The 27,157-nt window shown below is 38.5% G+C and overlaps 2 protein-coding genes across 2 annotated transcripts in view; both read right to left on the bottom strand.

The window, feature by feature from the left end:
• Nucleotides 1-27,157, bottom strand: part of LOC135078066 (semaphorin-2A-like) — a 417,995-nt gene that overhangs the window by 285,857 nt on the left and 104,981 nt on the right. The window lies entirely within an intron of this gene.
• LOC135077838 (spermatogenesis-associated protein 17) lies at nucleotides 13,772-18,965 on the bottom strand. The gene is made up of 2 exons (XM_063972374.1): nucleotides 18,618-18,965; nucleotides 13,772-16,208 (listed from the first exon to the last, which is right to left on the bottom strand). Exons 1-2 carry the CDS (start codon nucleotides 18,912-18,914, stop codon nucleotides 15,435-15,437), a joined length of 1,071 nt encoding a protein of 356 aa, XP_063828444.1. The 5' UTR covers nucleotides 18,915-18,965; the 3' UTR covers nucleotides 13,772-15,434.

The following is a 27,157-nucleotide window of genomic DNA, read 5'->3' as shown; positions in this document are numbered from 1 at the left end:
GCAAACTTTAGTTTCGAAGAAATAGGCCTAGTACATATTAGTAGGTAGTAGTAGACTAGTGAGAAGCAACACAGGAACGTAACCACGTTTACAGAATACATAAATGGGCTCGTACTGTGGACTTTTATAAAGACGGAAGAACATGGCCATTCAAGTAAGTGTTTTTTTTTATAAATGATCTTTTGTTATGCCTTGCAAAAGGTGCTATTGGATAGAAGTTTGCAGTCTATTAACGTGGTTGGACGTAATGTTACATAGTAAAATATGTGGGGCTTTTACAATTCACTATAACAGTTTTTTCTAGTACCAAAATTCTGAGCAATTAAAAGCAATTGCGATTAAATACAAGACTTCACGTTTCTAAAGTTATTTTCAGGCTTAAAATGTACCTATCGATTGGTCGATTACTGTTAAATCAAAAAACCCTTTAATCTGTATCCGTATCTTTTTTAAATACTCAAAAAAGCAATACTTACCTAGTATCGCTACCGTAACACGGTCGTTTTTATTCCGCAAAGCAAACACGCTACGATATCGCACTCCAAAACGCCCATAATCCGAGAAACTTGAAAAAATCCAATAAACCCTACAGCCAACCACTAATCGGCTTGTCACCGCCACACACCGGCATTGGATCGCGACTCACGTAGTTGCAATCTGCATGCCCCGATGTTAGGGGACCTAAAAAAACATTTTTACAAGCGAGCGTTCCCCACTTTCGCGAATTATCATGTCGGTGGAAGATTCAAACTGTGATTTGTTTGAGCTAGGAGCACGGTGGACGTGAAGAGATTATTTCGGCCCGTTCCGATGTTAAACAGGGATGTATTCCGAAAAGGCTCGAACAGGAGTCGACAGCACAAATTGTGTACATTTTTATTGCAAAATAGCTCTTATTACAAATTCATAAGATTCCTAATGTTCAATATTGTTCATCTTGTGTAAATATGAAGTACTCGTATAATAATCATATCAATGATACAAACTGCTGTTCACGAAATACTAGTACCTATTGCACTAACTTACATGTAGGTATTTTATTTTAGACTGATGCCTCTCCCAAGGCATTCCGGATCTCCCGCTTCTTTGATCCAACCGTTTCCAATTTTCCTGAGGTCATCGGTCTATCCAGCAGGTGGGCGTCCTAAGTTTATCTTGTCATGAACGCCTACGTTATTCTACAAATACCTAATGTTAATTGTAAATGCAAAGAAAGCCAGTTTGTCTGTTTTGTTTATTTATGATGTTTTTCCACCCACGGCACCAAGTCTGATTAGATAGATTGGACTAAGACTCCTCGCCCACGGCAACTTTTTGTAGTGATGCTGTCGCGCGTTTCGTAAACGAGCGACGGCATCGCTACTAACGCGCGTTAGTCGCATTTACAACGCACTACAGAAGCGATGCCAACGCGCTACTAACGCGCTATAGCAGCGCGACTGTATCGATGCAAACGCGTGACCGTGTCGGATGACATCGGGGAAAGAACGGAGGGAGGGTTACTGAATCGCTTTTGCACGCGACAGAAGCGCGTTTATATGGGCGAGGGCACACATCTAGCGACCGCATTGCGGTTTGCGACTGTATAGAGGCAAACGCGCTACAGAATAGTTAGAGCGCTTTCACATTTAGGCGATTTAGCAGCGCGACAAACGCGCGACAGACGCGCTGCCGAAAATTTCATACCTACTGTGTGACAGCGGATCCCTTCACATTATAAAAACGCCGCTGCCGCGCTAAAGTCGCGCAACTAACGCCCTAATATGAAAGCGCTCCTACTGCATCGCTACAATAAGTCGCCGTGGGCGAGGGCACACAGCTAGCGACCGCATTTGCGACTGTATCGATGCAAACGCGCGACAGAATCGCTACTGCATCGCTACAAAAAGTCGCCGTGGGCGAGGGGCCTAAAGGGTACACTTCACGTTCCTGACGCAAGAAACTCGTGGAAAATAGGATCATGTTACTGTTTTCTTTGACGCAAAATCTATATCAAAGACTTATTTCTACCGCATTTGGTTTCGTAAATAGGTGTCTTATAGGGCGTATTCCTCACAAAATATTTGTATGTAGGCATGGAACCTGACCTGGACAGACCTGGGCAGTGCTACAGTCTCTCCAAAGGTGCCAAATTGACTATCGATATATCGAAGTGTTGAGGGGTTTGTACAAAAACGCCACAATGTCGGTCCGCCTCCAGGATCGGGACTCGAAACCTATCCAGTTGCAGCGAGGGGTAAGACAGGGAGACGTCATATCTCCAAAACTGTTTACCACCGCCCTGGAAGATGTCTTCAAGCTTCTGGACTGGAACGGATTTGGCATAAATATCAACGGCGAGTACATCACCCACCTTCGATTCGCGGACGATATCGTAGTCATGGCTGAGACCTTGGAGGATCTAGGCACAATGCTCGATGGCCTCAGTAGAGCGTCTCAACAAGTGGGCCTCAGAATGAACATGGACAAGACAAAAATCATGTCTAATGTCCGTGTTGCACCCACTCCTCTGAAGGTTGGAGACTCTACACTCGAAGTTGTTGACAATTATGTATACCTGGGACAAACAGTCCAGTTAGGTAGGTCCAACTTCGAGAAAGAGGTCAATCGTCGAATCCAACTCGGATGGGCAGCGTTCGGGAAGCTTCGCCATATACTCACGTCCGAAATACCGCAGTGTCTTAAGTCGAAAGTATTTGACCAATGCGTGTTGCCAGTGATGGTATACGGATCTGAGACGTGGTCGCTTACTATGGGCCTCATAAGAAGGCTCAAGGTCACCCAAAGGGCGATGGAGCGGGCTATGCTCGGAGTTTCCCTGCGTGATCGAATCAGAAATGAGGAGATCCGCAGGAGAACCAAAGTAACCGACATAGCTCGCAGAATTGCTAAAATCAAGTGGCAGTGGGCGGGGCACATAGCTCGTAGAGACGATGGCCGTTGGGGCAGGAAAGTTCTCGAGTGGCGACCACGGGCTGGAAGACGTAGCGTGGGCAGGCCTCCTACTAGGTGGACCGACGATCTGGTAAAGGTCGCGGGAAGAGCCTGGATGCGGGCAGCGCAGGACCGTTCATTGTGGAAAACCTTGGGTGAGGCCTTTGTCCAGCAGTGGACGTCATTTGGCTGAAAAGAAGAAGAAGAAGAAGGCATGGAACCATCATAGTAAAATTAGCAATTAATTTGACATCTGGAGTATCTTAACACACGCTTTGAAAAGCCTGATAAGAACTCTTTCAGAAAGGCTTAGGCTTAGTTGCACCACCTAACTTTAACGGTAACTATAACGAAAACCGGTGCTTTTTGTATGAAGTTTGACAGATTTTTGCCGTTTGTCAAAGTTTGGGTTAAAGTAAGATGGTGCAACCCAGCCTAATTTGCCATACGATTTTACGTGCGTTACATTTTGTGCTTCGGTAAGTGAACGCACAAAATGTCCTTTTAAAGCATGTATGCGAAACTTTATGCGCGTCTACATAAGAATGTAGTTCCTAATTTAATTTTGTGGTCTGCGCCTAGAAAAATAAGCATAAATATCTAGGCCTAATGATAGGTGTATTGTTTGAAGCCTAAAGTGCTAAAAAATATATATTCGGTCTACTGTTACAAGGTACAAAGGCAGCGAAGTAGCTAACCACTTACAACGATATTAAAGTATAAATTTGACACGACTCAAATTAATCTTACACCAAGCCAATACACGGGGATGGTGATTTTAATAAAGAGAAACCTACTCGCACCAAGATTGATGTGGCAAAAAATTTCCAGATGAGAAAAGGAATTTGAGAGACGCCTCTGCAATATTAAAAGTAAGTATAACGTTTAATAAGTTGGGGTGGCGTGCTGTTTAAGTGACTGGTTAATGCTTCTGGCGTTTTTAACCCTTGAAACAGCTTGATAGTAATCGTGATGCGGCAGTTTTTTGACGTTTGTGAAAAATACGAATGTTTTTGTTTCGAACTACGCTCAAATTGGGAGAGGGTGTTTTACAATGAGAATTGATTATTATTTTTGTTGCGGTGAATGTTTAATTTAAAGCTTGGATTTGTTATAATGACTTTATTGTTGTAATAATTTTGTCGATTTAGACTGTTTCCGATTATAAAATTAAAACAATACCTACCTGTCAATGAAATTTTTAACATGGTCCGACTTTAATTTTCGCTCTGTATCTTTTGCCACTTGACTCAATTAATCTTTTCTGATAAAAGCCGTGTAAGCATAAGATGGTTAAAAAGATTCCAAAATTAAATGCGTTATGTATCAGTTCTACGGATTCCCCTGGCGTGAAAACGCGATTTCAGATAGCATTTGAAAAAAGATACGGCCGAACCCGACATTCGAATACAAAACGTTTTAAAGCTATCTCCACAACAACTGCCTTTTAAACGAGCGCCACGCAAGTTTCGCCGTGGACTGATTTATACCGACTGTGCTGTCTGAGTGACAGTGACAAATGACGTCACGCGGTCACGCCGTGTTTTGCGTCACTTGCTTGCATTGAGCTTGTGACGTCACATATCTCGTATCTCCTTGTTTATGGCCCGTCCGAGTATTTGAGTTATGGCGCGTGTGTCTACAGAGTGACGTCGTGGAAGATGGATTTATGAAAGTGTGCGAAGAAGAATATTTTATGTGTGAGATATGAACTGTTTTATGACAATGTTTGAAGTCGTTTAAACAACCATTCTACGATATTCAATCGAAATGTCAAGAAAGAAAAATGATTGCAATACTTAAACAGTTTTTAAAGGAACTACGAATATGAGTAGGTTTGTTTGACTCTACCGAATATGTATGACATGACTAATTTTTTTGAGGATTGAAGAATGAGATAACAAGTAAACAAATTAAAATAAGCGCGCCTAATATCTTTTTTCTACTAATTGCAGATTCTATAGATTCGATATCTATAGATTCAGTAAAATCTTTTTTTTTCACAAAGGGGAAGCTCTTGGCCTGTATCTCACCTGCTGGAAAGTGATGATCAGGCCGAAGGTAGAAGCGACCCTTGCCCGAAATCCTCAACCACAGAAGAATTGGCTATCTTGCCTCTTACTGCCGGAATACAACAATGCATTATAACATTGTTATGTTTGTAAGTAATTAGTATTAAATTATTTATAAATGACCCAACCTTCCAAAAAGAGGTTGAAGGTTAACATGAACCCAAAATACTCGTTCGTAACTCGACAAAACCTAACGCATAGGGCTCGAGACACTCATCTACTTTCATTAACACGTCGAAGTTTTAATGATGATGAATCACGTTAAACGTGTGTTTAGAATCGTATTCGTCGTGTGTAGGTTAAACTGAACAGACACACCGTTTTGACGACATGTCGAAAGATGTCTAAAGGTGTTTGTAGATAAAGGCCCAATAAATCATCGAAGACGACAACTAATGTTCGAATGTATGTAGTAATGTACAAAATTAATTAGTCATAGTTAGTATTTGTCCTCAGTAGGTAAGCTTGTAAAGTGTAGTTTGAAGTAGGTAGTTCTACATTATCTAAAGCTTCAACCACACCCATCGCCGGCGCGATCATAGGCCAACGACAGGTGGCGCGACCCATGAAAGTCCGCGTGACCTATCATTGGCCTATGATCACGCCGTGATTGCGCCGGCGATGGCGATCTGCACGCGTTGGTGTGGTTGAAGCTTTAGACGTTTTTATAATGCGCTTCTCTATAAGTCTATATCGCAGCTGCAATATATAATAGCTCCTCAACTGCTAAGGGAGGTGGCATTTTCACAACACGCTTATCTTAGACTTAATGTCAACAAACGCATCTATTGTGTGTTATGTGGTATTTCCCCACGATAAATAGTGATGGAAGGTACAACTCAACGTTATAGCAGGCCTGTTCATCTCCGCGAGTTTACATCTAAAACAAAACACGCACAATGGCCCACCTACAGGATACTATTCGACAAGGCCTCACATACGAGCGAACTTGACTCACGCACGCGTATTCTTGTGTATGATGGAAGAAAATAAAGAAAATGGTGTACTAAATACTGTGCAGTATTTAACTGCCTAAATAATAATAAAAACACAGAATGTACTTTTTTAAGTTGCCTCAAGACACTGAGAGGTAAATAAGTAGTGAATATTATTCATGATAATTCATGCTAAATCATGTATTTCCTCCGCCATTTTCCGCAGTTTGGCACCTCACGTCACATCATTTTACCGAAGTCAGCCCTATAGCTTCGGCGCAATGCCGATCACTGACGTTTGTCAACAAAATGGTGCTTGACTCTTGAGACAGGCTAAATTACACCATATTGTTAATAGCATTAAGCATACATTTTTTTAAATACCTTCGCGAAGTAAAACTTCTGTACGTAGTACTTATTATTATTCTGTGGTTATAGCATTTTTTTTTATCGTACGAGTCTTTGGTAAGTAAGTATATCTAGCATATGAGCAGTTATTTCAGCAGTTGAACAGTCTAGTTGAGCAGTGGGGAAAAAGGCGGAGCACTCTTCTTCATAATAGTAAAATAGTTTCGACCCATCATCAATGGATGAAGGAATGAGGAAACGAGGTAAAAAAGAAACTTTTGGGCTTTTGTAAGTGGCCCACCTGTTTTCCTTTAACACGCATCATAGCAAGTACAAATATTTTTTTGCGTCGGACCGTAGGATAAGGCAGTTAAGTTCAAAATATGATAGGAACTTTAGCCCGTAATCACAAACGATACTTGCTTAAGTGAAGCAGAAAATTTAACGCATAGCGTTGAGCTCTGCGATTGGTTCCTGTGTCACCCTGTGCGTTAGGGTGGAGCGTCATTGTATGGTTAAAAGAAATTACGTAAGCGAACTTGATACATGCTAAAAGTTGCACGAGAACAAGATAAATAACAAATAAATAATAAATAAATATCCTTGGACATTTTACACTGCGCTTCTAATCCCAAACTAAGCAAAGCTTGTACTATGGGTACTAGACAACGGATATAAACATACTTAAATACTTTTTTTTTTGTAAATACATACATATTATGCATAGAAAACACCCAGTCCAATACAAACAAATATGTTCTTGCACACAAATGTTTGTACTGTACGGGAATCGAACCCGCAACCTCCGGAATATTAGTCCGTTTCGAACCACTACACCAAACGGCCGACAAGGATATATTTATTTTATTTTGAAAATGTATTTTGAGCCTTCTACCGCGCACTGTGAGACCTCATAGTAATGTTTGTTAATACGGGTGTTTTATGCCTATTAAATGTGCTATCTCTACTATTCACTCTGTGGTACGTGTAATGAGACTCGTCTTCGTTACTGGATAATTACTGGGGCCATTAATAACGCACTGTCGGCGTGTGACGTCGTATTAATTTGGCGTCATGCGCCTTGACTCTAATATCATAACTCGATAAATTAAGGATTGCGATGCGATGTGCAAGTAATGAGAGCATTATGTAAAGGCACGTGTGATTTTATGGGTCAGATTAGGAGATAGCTTAAATTATTTCGTTCTAAAAGCATTTGCAGCTTCAATCTGGAGTAGGTATTAGTGTATCATTAATTACCAGACAATAATCAAGTCTTTTTCTCGTTTTGTTCCAACAAAACGAGAATAAGACTTGATTATTGTCTACTGGAGTAGGTAGTATTTCCATAAACAATAAATGAAACCGGCATCAATCAATCTGATATGGTAACTAAGGTTGAGTTGCACCACCTAACTTTGACGCTTTGACCGTCTCACTATAACATTAACCGGTGTTTAACCATGTATGGAGTTTGACAGATTTTTGACGTTTGTCAATGTTAAAGTAAGATGGTGCTGCAACCTAATTAAACCTAAGAGATTTCACATAAATACTCGTATGGGAATTTTATGCTCATCTGTATTGTGATCTAAAGTTTCGTAGCGTCTACGAGCAATCGTAGCTAGTTCCTCGTAGTCCGTAGCTTATTGCGTAGCACGTAGCACAGCTCTAAACTTTTAACATTCATCTTCATAGCAATATCTTGTTTTGAACAGCTATATTTGGTATTTAATCTTTGCATCATGACATGGACGTTCTTAAAGCGAATGCTATAAATTATATTTCTGAAGTTAAAGGTTACTAAAATTATATTTAATTTTAGCGAGAAACTTCGGTAGAAAGCGGCTTTAAAATAAAAATAAAGGGTCAGGCTCTGCAGCACAAGTGGGCTGAGGCAGCCTAATGACTAAATAGTGGCGATAAAACTAAGTATTCGAAATTCATGAATGTAAAAGGAACTTATAAACGAGTTGGGCATTTTATTACATTACAAAGATGCTCAAATCATTCCGAAAATAGTACTACGTGTGTGGAAAAGTAGGAACATTTAGTAGATCCATAGCGTCGCGGCCTACGGTGCACTATAACCAGCTCCTTTCATGGCGCGCAGCCACTCTTCACGTAGGGCTGTCTGGTTTCTTTTGTTTTTATTTTGTATTGAAGAAAATTAAAATTCGAAGGTTATAACTTTTTAAGACCAGAGCATTTTTCTTTTCTTTTGTTTTTCGATGTTCATTTGTTTTCTGAGGTGCAAGTTTTTTTTTATATCCACAACGAGGAAGCCCTTGGCCTGTATCTCACCTGATGGTAAGTGATGATCAGGCCGAAGGTGGAAGCGAGCTTCACTCGGAATCCTCAACCACGGAGGTTAGAGTTATTAACAAGAGAGATAGAGACGTTGAGATTTAACAGGGAGCCAGTACCTACTTGTTTAATTTGCCTAAGTACCCCTAAGATGTTTTTATGAAGTACTCTTCGACTTTTTTATGTATAAATTTTTTGTAACCTACACTAAAATTACTAAAATTGATATTATAAATTAGAATCCTCCTATATTCTTCTGATTAAATTCATTGCAGGTTCTTAATTGTATCGTTCTATTTTTGGTACCAAATAAATAGTTTTTTCTTTCTTTCTTTCAAGACAGTTAGCTATCCCCCGGGATTACTCAACCTACACCCGTCGGGAGTCATTGGAGGCCAAGCTGTAGATCCTGGCTATCCTGGAGTTGCAGTGGTCAGAAAATGCGGTGGGATAAGTGTAACAAAAAGTACAAAACTTTTTTACATCGAAAACGGGACTATTCCCACCTCTCGTCCCCACCACTGCAACACCTGTGTAGCCAGGATCTACAGCTTGACCGCCATAAAAACCCAACCAATGAAGGTCAATTTTGTCCCGGGGGAAAGTTAAACTGTCTTTGGACCCGCAACGAAATTAATCAGATGAAGGAGGAGTTCGAAATTAAGGTTCGACTTCCCTCCATTGCAAAGTGGATGACAGGTGACAAACAAAGGTTTAAAACCTTTAAGAAAACCTTTTTTTACATCGAAAGCGAATGACAACAGTTATCATTACCTACTTCAATGTAGTCTATGTAGAATTTAGTCGTACCACTCCTCGACAGCCCTACGCGCTTCAATGCAGTCTATAGAGGTGTTTGTTTATACGTTTCACACGTCCTCAAACATGACGTGTCGCGCCGAGCACTGGTCCGCTTTCAAGTACTAAAGGATCGCTTTATAATTTGTTCATTCGATTCTAGCACTCGATATGCGGTGGTTGCGATGTTTTGTAAAATCGCGAGATATCGACTGTTGAAAAGAATTTGATGAACTATCTATTGAATGAATGGTCAGAGGGATATAGGGGAGACTTTTGCTTAGCAGTTGCCCACAAAAATGTATATTAAATGTTCCTGTGCCTGGATATACTTAGGTATAATATCTGTATGCCACTATTTCTCTGTCAAAGTTTTGCTTTCAAGCAATGTTCCGCTTTCAAGTAGTAAAGAATCGCTGTATAATTTGTTTATTCGATTCTAGCACTCGATATGCGGTGGTTGCGATATTTTGTAAAATCGCGAGATATCGATTGTTGAAAAACTACTGAATGAACGGTCAGAGGGGAGACTTTTGCTTAGCAGTTGGACACAACTACTACTACATGCCAGGTAGGCTTAGGTATCTTTAAAGCACTCCTTCCTTGTCATAAATAATGTAAAAATATCATTTAATTGGACTGTTTATACATATTATTATGATCTATGTGTAAATTAAATAACAGTATAGTGACGGCGTAGATTGTATGTTTACTTAAAGGAGTTTACAATAATATTTGACAAAGGTAAAGTTGTTGGTAAGTAAATGTTTACGTAAGCAGTTGAGGTGTAATTTCCAAGCAATAGCTAGTTTATTCTGAGGAACTACTTACTTTGAAAACACATTTTTTTTAATTAGGTATGTTTTATAAAGGTATAGAAAAAAATCCATGGCTGAATCAGAAAAGGCGCTTAAATAAGAAGTTGGTATCAATCAGTAAGTATCTATGCAATAAAAATCTGTTCCCAATCAAAAATTTCGACAGTAATAGTGGCCAATGTGAGTAGTTATTCATGACCGAGCATATTAAAAGGAAGAAAATTAATACAGTAGAAAACACGCCACGCCGCACTTCCATAAAGAATATTGGGTCGTCAGCTCCAACAGAGAATGTAAGACTCAGCTCATGCATACAAAATATCCATTAACCTCACTATTATCATCCAGTCAGTTACTGTGATCGCTAAAAAGCGGGCTTTTTACAAAATGGCCGGGCGAGCACGGGACGAACTGACCGGAAAATTCGATAGCACTCTAGCGCCGAGCGGCGGAGAGTGGCGAGCGAAATCCTGATGGTATGGCCACCGTAGTGTTGCCAGATTTTACAATCGTCCAGGACATGATTTGTTTATTAATAAGTCATCAAACATGGTTATGATGATGATCTAAATAGACGCGTGTTCTGACTTATCCAATTTCAAAGATTCTATCTCCATAGGCAGCTTCCAACTGGATAATCTGGTACTAATCATTGGAAAAGGCCTATGTTCAACAGTAGACTGAAATGATGATGATGATACATAATTTCATTCATAAGTGTGATAATAAACAGATAACTTTTTTTACCCTGAGCTGATCAAATATGAAGTGTGTCCTCGATTTTTTTTAAAAAGTAGGTAACATACTTAACAACATTAAAGAAAACAAATGCACATCAAAATTATTTTTTGACGTTACCCCAATCACTAAATTGAAAACCAAGCGCTTAGCTCACACTCAATGTAACGCATTCAGTGAAACAAATATAACCGGAATGGAGTCACAGGTATTTTTTAATAAAAGCCCGTTGATTTGTTTGAACTGCCGACCGTTGATGATGGAGTTTGTAACTAACACACGTTTCAATTATTGAATGGAACTTAAATGTGATCAATGGTAATAGATTCTTTGTTTGCCTTTTTCAAAAACAGTTTATTTTTAACGTGAAAGTTTTGATATAACAAAAATCACAAAGTAGAAAGTTGATTAAATAGCTGAAAACTGAACGAAACGGAACTTTATTATTAAAAGGGTGATATTAACCTGCAATGTCCTAACCAAACGGAAATAAGTAAAGCTCATCATCATAAGGTCATTAGCCCCCCCTCTACGGTCCCCTAATTTAGATACCTACCAGAGTCAAATTGAGGATTTGGTTGTCCCCCACTCCTGGTCAAACGGGTTGGGAGACTTCATTCGCATATTGATTGATCCCTTAATCCCCTTTTCGAGTCAAAATCTACCAAACTGGGAACAAATACACAAAATTATACACCAAGTGACCCATCTAGGAACCAAACTCAGAACTGAATCATGTTGAAACGCGTTAGGGAGATTTCATGTTCTCATATTGCTTGATGCTTGCTTAAGTGAAGCAGCAAATCGAACGCACAGCGTTGAATAGACTGCTGTGATTGGTTCGTGTGTGACCCTGTGCGTCCACGTGCACTGTGAGACTTAAATAATGTTTGTGAATACGGGCGTAAGTCGCTTTTTATAGTCAACACCTACCAAAATAAATACCTCAAGTGATTTTACTCAATTTGTCCCACCTGGGAGCTGAACTCAGAACTGAACCTTGGTATGAACCACAGTGACCTAAATAACCCCTCGGGTCAAAGAGTATTGGGCTGCATTCCTTCCATTCCTCAAGTGACACCAGCTTCTGAGTGGTTCCGTGATCTGTTTGAAAAATGCGGTCCAGTGCGGATCGTCGTAATTAGTGCACGCGCGTGACCGGGGACGTAATAGAGCTAAGATATAGCTAGGAGATTATGGCAGATAGATTATTGCACTTTTAATAGACTAGAACTATACCGAAATGTTAAAGTCACGAGAAGATTAAATTGTGTTAGACATACTCGTAGTAATACAAGATGCCTTCCATTGCCTAAGTTTCCGTGCAAGGAATTATGGAGGAGATGGATGGATGGCTGTGTGGGGATGGTTGGAAGCGATTAATATTATTTTATATGGGTTCACAAAAACGTAATTAAGTTATGACTTGAATGAAGCTTAGCATCGAAGGCCACTAGGCCCAATAAACGTCCCCACTGGTCGCATCCAGCTATGTTTGCTAGTCATTATTTTTTTACTACTCCAACCAAATTTTCCTCTCAAGCATTTTAAGTAAGTAGGTAATGTATGACTTACTTTAATAAAATAAAACCAGATAAAAAAAAACTCTATTTCAAACAAACATTGCCTGATTTCCATTGAACATTCAACAAAAACCTTTTGCCCAAATGCACTACATTAAAGTGCCATACTCCCACAAAATTCAATCGGAATAAGCAAGTGAACGCTCCCCTCGCGGTACTTACAATGCATCTGCGGTGATAAGCCGCGCATCGGAGCCACCTGAAGTGAGGGGCTATCTTGAACTAAGGTGGAATAACAATGTCGAATGACGTTAGAATGAGGGTTTTCGCGATTGAAAAATCCGCCAGATGGCAATACGTAGACGGGAGGTCCAAATGCTGCGTGATTGGTGGATTTTGACATATCTGTCAATGTTATGTCAATAATAACTAATCATGCAGCATTTGGACCTCGCGTCTACGTATTGCCATCTGGCGGATTTTTCAATCGCGAAAACCCTCATTGAGCGAAAACCCTGCTCATGTAAGACACAAAGTTTAGATTGTGATAAAACGTTGTTTGTACTGCATGTCAACTTAGATTGTGACTTAGAGTAGGCGCACACCGTTGATTTTTCGTCGGCCGATAGTTTAGTCGGGCAGTTGATCAGTATGGGCATGTATGGGAGTGCGCACACTACGCCGATTCGATTTGGCCGATTCTTCATACAATTTAAAATCGGGCACAACTATCGGCCAACTAAAAATCAACGGTGTGCGCCTACTCTTAAAATTCGAGTTTATTAAAGAAAAATTAATGAAAAATATTTTTTGAAAGTTCATTTTGGAAACACTGAAATCTAAACGTACAATATTGAGAATTTTATGTAAACTTTTATCTTTTATCTCCGGTGACAACCCTAACACCGTATTCTTGTAAAGTGTATGTACGGTGTACATGAATGAAATTTGAGATACTTGAAGCTTCTAGAGACTAATATCGAGTAGCAAAATAACATTATCATAATTCCATTATGATAATGTACCTAGGGTGTCAGGGTTTATACGGGGCTTACATTGTGTGGTAGGGTACGAATTATCTAGATCGTCAAATAATACAATGTACATAAAGTGAATTTATTAAATGCGATGTATAAAATGTAGCTAATTAAATTCCAGCTTTCCTTTCCCGATTACAAAAAATAACATGATTTGATTCCATCAATTCCATGGTTTAATTATTTTAAAAGATTGATTTCGTCACATGTTCAAAAGCAACAATAACGATAACATTTTTATTCCCACATTAAGGCAAAAAAAACCTTGTAGTACATAGATATTCAGAATGTCTTTAATTTCTTCCCAAACTTCTACCCGCTTCCAAGTCATTAGCCACCAGAATACCCCCCCATCCCCTGTTGTTTCCTTTTTTTCTCAACTACTTGTGCGTACGGAGTGTCGGCGGGTGTAAATTGAAACACTTGCAAATTTAGCCCATACATTATTCATGTATCAAACACCCCAGCAGCGGGCTGACAGCTCGCGAGAACTTCTCAAACCGAAGGCAAAATAAAGGTAAACTCACTATAAATACGTCGGAATGACAGGTATTGAACTTGATTTAGGGACCAGATAAGATAAGGTGAGAAGGGCACTTTCCGACCGCTTTTTCGAGGTTTTCCTTGAACGGTTTTCAATAGTTGGTACGGACGTTATCAAATTTTTATGGTTTTCTAAAGAGTATCAGATTTCACGTTAGACATATTTTATTGGTACATATTTCAAATGCAGAATAAAGTTCAGTACTTTAAATTAATTTGCAATTCAGATTAAAATAGAGACTCAATAAAAACACTTCAAGACATAACAAATGGAATGTTTCTTGTAATAATATGTACCTAGTTCCCAGAAACACAATAATATGACCTATTTGAACATTCAATCAAGTCATTATACTCCGATCATGTAAACATAAAGCCATAGTATAATATGTACAATTTACTAATTTGCCTCAAACAAAGGGACACGTCTACACAATCAAATTATAACTATACAAATAGGTACCAAACAAAATCAATATCAAACAGTTTGATTATCGAATCATTATACAACCTTAATACAACAAAGGCCGTTTCAAATTACGTTACATTTAGATCGGTTCAATAAGGTTATTGTCAAGAACACGGCGGGTTCACATACGAGTAATTGTCTCTCTGTGGCTTTGCGATGCGAAAATCACACCCCATTCAAGCAGCTTGGTAGCACATAAGTAAAGTGGGTCAACCATTATACGTCTAACAAATGGGTACCCGGCTAAGACGGGCTGCAATAAGGAGTTCTGGTACCCGCAACCTGCATTATTCTGACCCTAATAAATTTGCCGAGTCAAACGGGTATTGTCAGACAAATGAGTTGGAAGACTTACGTTGGAATATTAGACATATTATCTGCTTAAATTAACGCGCACATTCCGCTTATATAACACGCCGTTAATAACAGAAGAAGCAGTGTATTAATTTTAATTCCCGCATCTCTTGTTCCAAAGCCCTCGAGTTAAATAATATTCAAATCAACTGGAATATCCTGACACAATGTGAACTGGATAACCATTAAGAGTAATAAATATTAAGGGCGATCCACTTATAATTTTGGACAATAAATAAAAACACGCCGACCTTTAAACCCACAGAGGCGAAATGTTAATTTACAAAACACATTTTCCTTGGAGAGTTTAACGTAATTTCTTTCTCACCAAGGCGTTTCCTGAAATAAATTACAAGTGTAAAATTCACAACAACAAAAGCGAAACAACAAAAGGCTCGCGGCTCGCAACATCCGGACGACCCTTCCAAACTTAGCAGCCTGATTACGGATTTCCGAGCAAGAAAAATAAAAGGAGAAATAATACACGTCAATGTTGGGACCAAGTGTTTTCAAACAAACCACCGCTATTTCAAATATTGAAAATAAAATCTGATAAAATTATTCCTTGTCTATATTTTCAACCGAGCACTTCCTTCTGAGAAGGACGTTTATATGAAAATCAACATAATCGAAAAGCGCTGGTTGCGGCGTGTAATGTTTGACGTAGAGGTGGAATCGAGGATCTGTGTGCAAAGCATCTCCCCCAGCCGTCGGAGTGGGGGCAGGGGTAGGTGGAGTCCTGGACACTGGTGACCTTGGGGGTGTGAACGGCCCTCTACCTTCGCTAGGGCACGGAGGCCTAACCATTTTCCATAAAAACGGTTCTTTATGTATCTGACCATGGTGCGTTGCTTTGTGCCTCGTATCCATCTTTTTCTGCACTGGAGTAGTCAGCTCATACATCTCAGCTAACGACATGTACCAGTAATCCGCTCCATCACCAATTATTGGGAAAAGTCTCTTGTTGGAGAACCGTGGGCGATGTTTCCTGACAAACTCGTCGTATTTTCTTTTCAAGCGCTTCATGTACTCGGTGTAATGGATGGATTTTAGAAGCTTTTCGAATTCGGATAGCTCTGTGGAAGCTGGTTCGGAGTATACGCCGGCACAGACGTAGGTTCTCAATAAGTGGTGTAATTTGAAGACGACGAATGCTAGCCAATGCCTGGCTTCCTCTTCTAGGATTCGGAGGTCATCTGCTCGGCTCCTGATGCCGAATTCTGCAGCTTCTGCCGCTCTTCTTTCTCCGCGTTCGGTGACAGTTGCCAGCCACTTTCGGTAGGAGCGGTAACAGAATTTCGTTCTTCTCGAATAATGCCCACGCCATAGTGCCTAAACAAGTATTGCTAGCATTATTTTTATGTACTGGATGATATTATGTACTAAGATAATATGTTTAATAAAGAACAGTCATGTACATTATAACTCAATGATTTTAACTTATTTTATTTTTCATAATAGATCCCTATAGGTATTACAACGTTTACGAGAGTTTTAATTTATTATTTTTAAAACCGTTTTATAGGAGAGTCCGAGTCCAATTTGCCACAATGTTGTAGGGTAGACCGGGGACAATAGTACCATTTTTTGGAAATTGTTCAATATAGAGAAATCTAATGAAATATAACTTATTCTGTTAGGATGCTGTAAAAACTAGACTCTTAAGCTACAAATTTAAGCATGCAGAGTTGAACTATTCTTTCGAATACTTAATGAAAAACCAATTTGAACTGAACGATGTCTCATGTTACAATTTACCCCTACAACGGGTCAATTGTACCAATAATATATGAGGCAATAAAAGTAGTTATGTTTATCTAATCATCACCTTTATTGGTATTATGTACTCTTAATCTCCTACAATCATCAGTATTTATTAATTGAGATCGAAAATATTTAGGAACAAGTATGAAAAATCAACACTTAAGTTTAAAAACAAAACAATAACATTTCTTCCATAAAAACGAAAAAGCTAACTGTTTCTACATAATATGCCATCTATTTGGCTCGGATATTGCTTCTGAAACAACAATAAGCATAATAACAATGATAGAAATATCAAAACTGAAAAATCTATTTTTGTATGAGGGTACAATTGACCCCTGGTACAATTGACCCTGATTATTTATATCTACTACTGCTTCGACCTTTCAAGATTTTTTCATAAGCCTGTTCATGAAGGAATAGATCCGTTGATCCGCGATCCGTACTTTTGACTCTACGCCGAGGCATCTAAAACAAAACGTTCAAATACTTAGTTATAGCCTGACCAGGAACATAAAAACCCTCGCCATGTTGCGGAAAACTAATGGTACTAATTTCTTTTAATGGCAACAGTAACTGAAAACTTCATTGCCATGTCACCTTGCATGTCAGTCTATTGCTGTCAAAGTGTAAACAAACTTTATTTTAAACGTGCGCAATTGGTTTTATGAATTAAATTGCTAAAATATTTTTATAGTCGTGAAAGAAAAGTGGTTCACAATGTGTTAAAGATTTGTCGAAGAGAAATACTAAGGGTTTGGACAATATTTTCATTGAATAATGTTTCCGACAAAGGTTGTCAAATTGACTGACATGTTTATCGTATAGTACAGTCAACTATGAAAATTAGCTGTGGTTTGTTTCAACTACCTATTTTAAAATTTTTTGTCACTTTCTAAGTGTTGAATTTTATGGGATTGGGAAAGAAGTACCGAGTTCATGAGCAGACATTGCAGTTGAATATTCAAGTTCTGAATTTGATTATTGATGAATAATAAAATAAATTCTACTAGCTCGATTGATGGTTTCATTTTTTTAATTTATTTAAATCAGGTTACCTATAATAATATTTTTTCGTTAATTTATGAAAATATCAAATTAGCCCGTAATCCTGAATCCTGATACATAAAGTTAGCCTATTAATTTAACACAGGTACGACTGTACTCAGTGTTGCACTATCAAATGCAATTGACGCGCCTCTATGCCAGGGTTTTTATGTTCCTGGTCAGGCTATACTTACTGAATTAAGCTAAAATGTACATATTCAGAAGGGTTTAATGCCTGGTAGGTATGCCTAAAATTGTAAAAATAATAACCACGTGAATGTTATATAATAAGTTATTTTATTATAACCAATTTAAAATATTATGTAGTAAGTATAAAATAAGGTTCCGGGGGTTAATTGTACCACGGGGTTGATTGTACCGCTACAATTGACCCCATGTAGACTGGTACAATTGTTCCAAGTAGGTAGTCAAGAGAACTTCACCTAAAATTCAGTCATTTTCACAGTGAATGCCAATTATTCGCTGTCGATACAAAGTTTAGAGCCTGGATAAACTATTGACAACAATACCTTGTAACAAATATCATATTAGGCAACTTATGGGCTCATATATTTGACGTAAAAACTTACTGCGGCTGGGCAAAAAACAAAAATCCTTCCTGTACATCTTCGTTTCTCAGCGCAAGCGCCGCCGACTGGTGAGCGGATGGAAACACAAAAAGCGCATATTCTGACGCTATGCACACAACCTAACGTCGCTTGTATGAAGAAATATCGCCGATGGTACTATTGACCCGTGGTACTATTGTACCCGGTCTACCCTATTTACTTTTGTTAATTTGATAATTAGCCAAAATAAGTAAAAACTACGATAATGTTATTGTTTATGGAATAAATGACTATGACTATGACTTCTCACTAGCTACTTCGTCAGACGTATAACGTATTGCACAAAAGAAATATACTTTACCTGTATTATTCTAGCAGCCCGAGCGTAATGTCGAGCGTGCTTATTCCGAACCGCTCGCCTCAACGCTGCGCGGTACGCCTTCCTAGCTCTATGCACCCTGAACGCACACTGTATCGTCGTAGCGTTCTTCGACAGCCAAGCCACGTGCTTCCTTATCAAGTGGCCACGAGCCATCCGCTGCAGCAGCAAAACCGCCAAGAATCTCTTATGACGCTGCGCCTCAGCAAAGTCAGTCCTATCCTGTAACTCTGCATAGAACTCGTGTGCAGTCGGAAGAAGTTTGTTCACTGTTGCCATTTCCTTTAATTTGAATCAAATATTTTATTTATTATTCGATGCATTACTCAATATGACAGTGGCATTTAATTTGTCACTTAATTGTCAATTTGTGAAAAAGTTACTCCGTGAAAAGCGTTCGATTCGTTAGCAGTAATGAGTTAACATTTTGAATGAGCGCGGAGTTTTAATGTGAATTTAAAGGGTCGTGTAATAAGTTTGTTTTTTCTTTATACCCTTAAATGAAGCTGTAGTCTCGCTTGCCCATTTCGTTATGCTACCCCTCGACGGTGAGGCTCGTATTTGAAGAGTGCTCGCACTCCCCCGCTCTCTCAGGTGGGCCTATGTGAGACAACATGAATTATTCAACGACCAAATTGGCAAGGTGAGTATGTCTGTTTATTTACTTTCCCGAAAATTTAGTAGTCATTTTCATACATTACGCGCACTGCAGTAATCCGAAGCCACGTTTCATTATTTTCCAAGATCTATTTTGCCCTAAGGAAATGTTTACGTTTCGCTCCTGTTAATTTGGTATTCCACAGAGATTAAAACGTAAGCCGAAGAAAGTTACATTTTTGATGACGACAAGATAGGCTATGGGAACGTAAACGAAGTTGAGCTTTGTTTTTAAGTAGTTAGCATCTCTTTTTAAAATCAAGGAAACCGGAGACTGTGAACTTTAATAATTAATATTATACCGCAACGAGACCTCTCAGCAGGGAAATAATGGTAGCTGTGAATTTTTAAACGGCTAAACGTTTTGCGGAGTATCGCATCCAAGAATATACCTATTGAAAATATTCCCTGGTAATCTAAAAATAATTTTAGCCGCAGACTACATAAATCCAGGGCTCTAAGCTTATTAAAGTACTAAAGTAATTTGTCAACATTTGTGCTGGGTCTAGAGGGAAATTGACATGATAGATTGATTAATAAAATAATGGATAGGTATTACCGTGATTTAGGTACGGCATTTTCACAGTAGTAAAGGCACATGAGATAAAATAACTGAATAAAACCGATGACTTACCTAAATTTCACTAACTTAAAACTTCTTAACTATCCAGATCCAAACGCAGAAGCGAACTATCACTAATTGCACCAGCATAGTTCCAGAGAAGCTGCAATGCAGTGTTTCAAGTAATTTTCAGTAATATCCTTAAGACTAAGCCAGAGAGAAGTCGGACCGTTTCAAATGAGCTCCAGAATTAACTTTAATCCATGTTAATATGATATGCTTTGCATGCTAACTACTTAGACGTACGAGCATAAACTTCCAGTCCAACTCTGGATAGTGAATGCTGATTTGAATGCTGTATGCGATTTGTTATTGGATTAGATAATACGGTTTACGGCGGATAACTAACTTTGTGTTACTAATGCAGTTTATTAGCATACATTTATGGTTATAATAGCATTTATTACAGATTTTATGCTACTTTTAAATACTGTTTGGCATTAGAGACTGCCTTCTAGTTCACACGGTAGCTAGCTATGAAAAGAAATCACTTTTTTGTTCAATCGCTAAATAGCTAACAACTCCATTTACCTATTTTGCGCTGATTGGATTTATTTCAATAGCTCGTCTCGAAAAAGTATGTAGGTAATTTCATTTTACGTTAAAATAACGAACATATTATATTATCGTCGTACAAAGTATATAAGGCCTTAGTTACGTTTAATGATTCAATACTCTAATGGGTTACACTCAAGAATTGATCCATATACAGCTTGAGATTGATACAGTTTTGCTTTCTTTGCATAATCCTCTCCCTAAAATTAAAAAATTACGCTAGGTGTACACCTATAGCAAATCCTTTAGTATTTAACAGATCGTAACCAACCCTAATGACACAAACCACATCCAGTGCAGTCGATACCCAGGTAGTTATGTTCTGGTTACCGGAACGAGCTCACGGCAGGTAATCCCATCCATTGAACTAGTCCGATCTGCGATAGTACTGTTATTGTAATAGGTGAGGTTAACGCGGTGGGAATTGTGGAATATGTTCCGAATTAACATAAATTGGCTACATGATAGTTGCATTAATACATAGCATGTGAAAAAAATCGCTAGTAATTAGTTGACTATCGAATTAACCTACATATCACGTTGCATGCTTTTTCTCGTCTCTACCCACGACTTCGAAAAAAGAATAAATGAAAGTTTATAAGGTACTTCATCATCATCATCATTTCAGCCATAGGACGTCCACTGCTGAACATAGGCCTCCTCCAATGATTTCCTCAACGGCCGGTTGGTGGCGGCCTGCATCTAGTACTAAGGTACTTACAGCTCTCAAATTTTAATACAATATTACTAAATTTCTGCCTACGTACTAACTTCTAAACTATTTTGTCAAAGTCAGGCAATGAATAGAGGTTTTTTTTTTATGTGACAGGAGGCAAACGAGCAGACGGATCACCTGATGGTAAGTGATTACCGTCGCCCATAGACACCCGCAGACCCAGGGGCGTTACAGGTGCGTTGCCGGCCTTTAAGGTGAAGATACGCTCTCCTCTTGAGAGCTTGAAAGGTTCAGCCTTGTCCAAACATGAACTTTCTTATCACAGTAAAATTGTGGTTGTGAACTTATAACCTACTTACATACCTACGCAGACATTGAAAAATGTAAAAACGCTGAATGTTTACACATAATACATGAATTTGGTCTTTTACGAAACAATAAAAGCATTTTATTTTCGTGGAAGCCGCATAAAATTTATGACCATTTCATGCATAACGCAAGCTTTTCAGTTTTAATGCAATTGAAAAACAATCAACTTTATTACGTTCTCGTGCATGCCATAAAAAGGCATCAGAAAATGAAGAATCGCTTCTGGAAGTAAAGTTAGCTTGTCATAAACCTCCTGAATTTTGTATCATCATTTATTTTAGTTGAGAACATATTATATTTTTCTGTCTAACCCAGTAGAGTAGAGTAACCAAGTTTTCGGTTATATCAGTTGTTTTTTTTATAAATGTTTTTTGTTTTTGTTTTACAAGTTCATTTAGAACAGTGTTTTCCCTTTCTAATCTTAATACCTATTTCTAAGAACTTTACATTATAATCTCTACAGTTTGGAACTAACTGTAAAGTGGAGATCGACGATCAACAATTTGAAATAAGTAGGTAAAGTAGAAAATTGTCTTTTCTTCGGATTGTCTAGAAAAGATAGCTTTTAAAGGTAAGGACATCTTAATTGTACCGTTTTAGCCTACAGAAAACAATAGATTATTTATTTATTAGAAAAGATTTTCTTTTATAATGTAAACAAAGTTGAGTAAGTCTGACTTATTCAACTTACAGAGAATTGAAGATTTAGATACCTTAGAAGATCAGCGCTGTGATAAGGTTAAAGTTAGTAAATTCCAGCTAAAGCTAAAGTACCTATTTAGTGAGAGTTCATTTGAATTCCTAATTTATTTTAACTTTTCTTAGAAACATTTTTAAAATGTTCATAAGTGCTTTGCACTTTTACATTTTCTTTTTTACTCTTGTCCCTTACAGTATAACAGATTCACGGACAGTGCCTTAACAAAAGCAAATATACATACGTAGACGCTATTCTATACATAGCTTCTATACATAGCTCGGAGAGCTGATGGCCGCTGGGGCAGGAAAGTTCTTGAGTAGTGACCACGAGCCGGAAGACGTAGCGTGGGCAGGCCTCCCACTAGGTGGACCGACGATGTGGTGAAGGTCGCGGGAGGTGCCTGGATACGAGCGGCGCAGGACCGGTCTTTGTGGAAATCCTTGGGGGAGGCCTTTGTCCAGCAGTGGACGTCTTTCGGCTGAAACGAACGAACGAATGACGCTATTATTATTGTTAGTGTTAATAATAATATTGTTATTTTGGAACTCATGAATTCAGGCATGTTTATTCTAAAACATTGCATTGCATACAGATTGTGTCCAAACAGAAAGAAAAATTAAGGTTACAACAGTAGATTGAAGCTACGTTAAGCTTACGTGGTTTAAATACCTTTTGTAGTAAAAATAGTTGACATGTTGAACATAGCATGGCATTTAGTTGGTTTCCCTTTTGTATTCAGTTTACTTTATGTTTAAAAAATAAATAAATAGTAGTTTATGTTGCTCTGTGTCTGATTGTTCTATTATAAGGCAGCTGCACGTTATCTGCCATACAAAAAAGTTCACATTTTTCCATTCCAGGCGCAGTTAATATAACCTGTATTATATTCATAGCCCCATGAAGTGTGATATCATGATGAAACTGTTGAGGGCAAGAGGTTCTTTCTCCTCGCATTCCTCGCTTTGACCGGTCCAAGTTCGAGACGGGGCCCATATTGCTACGTCTCCATAAAAAGAACCCAAAACTTTCCCCTCTTTCCCAAACTTAATAAGCGTTTGTGAGTTATGTTTAATGGTTTTTATGCTTCCTGTCCCTTTTTCTGAAATGGTACATGGATTATCAAACTTTTACATTTATTTTAACCCACTCCTCTGAAGGTTGGAGACTCTACACTCGAAGTTGTTGACAATTATGTATACCTGGGACAAACAGTCCAGTTAGGTAGGTCCAACTTCGAGAAAGAGGTCAATCGTCGAATCCAACTCGGATGGGCAGCGTTCGGGAAGCTTCGCCATATACTCAGGTCCGAAATACCGCAGTGTCTCAAGTCGAAAGTATTTGACCAATGCGTGTTGCCAGTGATGGTATACGGATCTGAGACGTGGTCGCTTACTATGGGCCTCATAAGAAGGCTCAAGGTCACCCAAAGGGCGATGGAGCGGGCTATGCTCGGAGTCTCCCTGCGTGATCGAATCAGAAATGAGGAGATCCGCAGGAGAACCAAAGTAACCGACATAGCTCGCAGAATTGTTAAAATCAAGTGGCAGTGGGCGGGGCACATAGCTCGTAGAGACGATGGCCGTTGGGGCAGGAAAGTTCTCGAGTGGCGACCACGGGCTGGAAGACGTAGCGTGGGCAGGCCTCCTACTAGGTGGACCGACGATCTGGTAAAGGTCGCGGGAAGAGCCTGGATGCGGGCAGCGCAGGACCGTTCATTGTGGAAAACCTTGGGGGAGGCCTTTGTCCAGCAGTGGACGTCATTTGGCTGAAACGAACGAACGAACGAACTTGGAGATTTTCAGTGTAACTCGTTTATAATGTGAGTGTAATTAAGCATGTGAAATTGACAAACTGGATGAATGTTTTAACATTGTTGCGTCTAATTTTATTTTGTTACTGAATTATACGTTGTAGGTAATGAGCAAGTATTTATATTTAAATAATGGATTTACTAGTAATAATAGAATTTTGTACTAGTAATCATGAATTATTATCATCAACCTTAAATAGGACAAAAGTTTAATTTACTGGATAATTTAAGGTAATGTGATTTTGATAAGTGATTTTGAGTCACAAAAGCTTTGCAATTTGAAGTCATTATTTGAAAATGTAGTCTGTTTATATCGCTGCTAACTAGCTAGCTGATCCCATCGCCTCTCTCTTACATCCATTTTCTTTACCCTATTTTAAAATGTTTGCTGCACAAAATTATTGGAATACCCAATGTACCTATTGTGTTTAGACACAGTATGGTAGCAGCAAACTTTAATGCAAGCACTATAACACCCCATTTGCAGTTACAAGAGTCGTAATACGACCATAACGGAGTGACACATAAACTCCGGTATATTGAATAGAGTTTGCCAGCACCAGTTTACGACTAGAAGACCGCGACCACAGCGCCGCCCTGGCGGAAAAATGTATGCAACAGATACGCCTTTATGGCTTGCAGCAGTAGCATTTGCTTACACATAAAATGGAGCGTAGATGTGTGTGATAACGTAATATTCTTGAAGGAAATGAGAATTCTTCCTTTATAGTGGGAAACATTAACATGTTTTTTGTAAAATATTTACAAATCCGTCCGTAAGTTAAGTAGGTACTAATATAATAAATGCCCTGCGTGTCTTTTGCCTTTTCACGCTTAAACCACTAAAACGATTTCGAGGTTTGGTGTAGAGATAGATAGAAGACTCAGTGAAAAACATAGTAGTTTGTACCGACCGAAAACCGAAAACGCGAAGCCATGGGAAAAAGTAGTTAAATATTACTGAAGGACATTGAAGGAATCTCTGAAGTTTACTTTAGCAAATTAATAACATCAATCTTCCGCCGCATTTCCTTATTTTAGTTGAAAAGTATTTGTGAACCTAATCTTAAGTTCGGGCAATTTTTCTTCGAGGAACAAATCTGAATTCCCCAAGTTCGTAAGGTGATGATAAAATTCTTTCGTCGCTTGACACCGAGCTGCAGGCTGACATCATATAACTGGGTTAAAGAAAAATGAAAACTTTAGCAATAAGGTGCCCCGAAGTTTAGGATACACAAGACTTCAGCAATAACGGCTCTTAGTAATATGTTCTCGCCTTAAAGATTTAATAGTAGCTAGCAGTATTTCTAATCGCATCTACTGTTTTTTTTTTTTTTATTTTAAGGACAGTCAACAAAGCATACGTCATCTTATCTAATATCATAACCTTAATTAATACATCAAACATTATGTGGTGTTGCCTTACTTAAAGGCTGCCACGACATGCAAATAAGTGTAACTACTAATAGAAGGCAAAAATATTTTTTTCTCTTTCACATAAATCATGTTTAGAGTCTACAGTTCGTGTCGGATACATAGTCCAATTTTTAGACTATTTATCCCAAGTTAGTCCTAAACTCTTTTGCTCGGAAAGCCATAATACCTAGACGATCTAGCCAGTTTGTATGGAGTGTTAAAATTAACCTGAGACAGTAGATCCCGGCAGTTGATTTGCCCATTAATAATTTTGTACAAAAAAAGGTGGTCATAAATTATTCTGCGATTGTCTAAAATTTTTTAAACAAATCAAATTATTCTTGATATAATTATGTAAATTCGACAGATAGACTCCTTTATTTTTAGAGCATTATGTAGTGCAAAAATCAATAAAAGTAAATTAAGCTTAATCTTAACACTTACACTTTTATTACGAATGGATTTACTACAATAGTCCAGCGATCGATGGGGACTGAACTGCCAACCCTGAAACTATTAGCCTATTGCCTCCGTCTTTCTATAAATATAATGTGTTAAATAACTAACACTCCTAAGAAACTTATATTACGTTCAGAAATCTCATATTTCCAAAGTTGTAAGTGAATTTCATATTTTTACGAATTTTCAATCACATGACATAAATAACTCGACATTAGCGTAACCTCACAAATACAGGTACAATTTTTAGAAAGGTGCGAGTGAACGCAAAACAACGTCGATAAAAATGACTTTTTTAAATTTATTTCACACAACACGCCAAACGCAAAACTTCGCGCGTTTTTCCAATAAACGAAAAGCTTATTTCACTCACGCCTGACTTTGAAGCATCCTCCGATTGGAAACTGGAAAATATTGGAAATATTTCCCAGTAAAGAATAATTTTCGCTTCTATTCAAAGCTGTGAACGTACGAGCATGTTGGTGAAAGTTGTACTTACAGCGGTATTCAAGGTGAATACGCGAAGTTAAATAACTTCAACCGCAATTTATTGATGTTAATGAATTCTCTGTAAACAGTGTAATTACGAGTAAATATTAGTTTCGCAGTTATTTGAGTCATTAAGTGTGTTTTCATGCATATTGCCGTATATCTAGAGGATTTTCTTAGTTCATTACAGTTCGTGAATAGAGAAAATAAGTAAATTATTTTCTCCAAAAATCATGTGAGATGTAGGCCACTGGCCATCAGCTTCCTCGCTATGGATAAAATTGAAATAGGTGGTTATACCAAAATTAACTATGACAGTACTAAGAATAACTATTATTCGTATAAAAACAATTTCTTTGTTCAATCGATAATATTATTGTCTAACGACATCAGTTTTCACCCCGTTCACACTGGCGTACAGTTGAGAGCACATCAGACTATTGTTTGTTTTTGCAAAATCGCCTCTATTAAAACAACATAAGATCAGCCCCGGTGTTTAGGTCGACATGCCGTCTGTACAGACGACAGCACGTCAAGCTATGCACTTCAGTATCTTATTCAGTTGTGATAGGAGCTATTTTGCTACAAAATCGTATAGACTGATGTGCAGTCGTCTGTACATTCCTTCCGTCTGGCGGGGGCGTATGAATGGCCGCCTTTTTGATGCAAATTTAATGAGCGAGGTAAAGACTCTTTACAGACTGACCATTACCAGAGACAAGGACTGTCCACGATCTAGTGCTTTGTGCTCTATTCTTTGGATGCTGAC

This window comes from Ostrinia nubilalis, chromosome 14, assembly GCF_963855985.1.
Source record: "Ostrinia nubilalis chromosome 14, ilOstNubi1.1, whole genome shotgun sequence".
Lineage (NCBI taxonomy): Eukaryota > Metazoa > Arthropoda > Insecta > Lepidoptera > Crambidae > Ostrinia > Ostrinia nubilalis.
The sequence above is the reverse complement of the archived record's forward strand: the minus strand, read 5'-3'. Positions and strand labels throughout refer to the sequence as shown.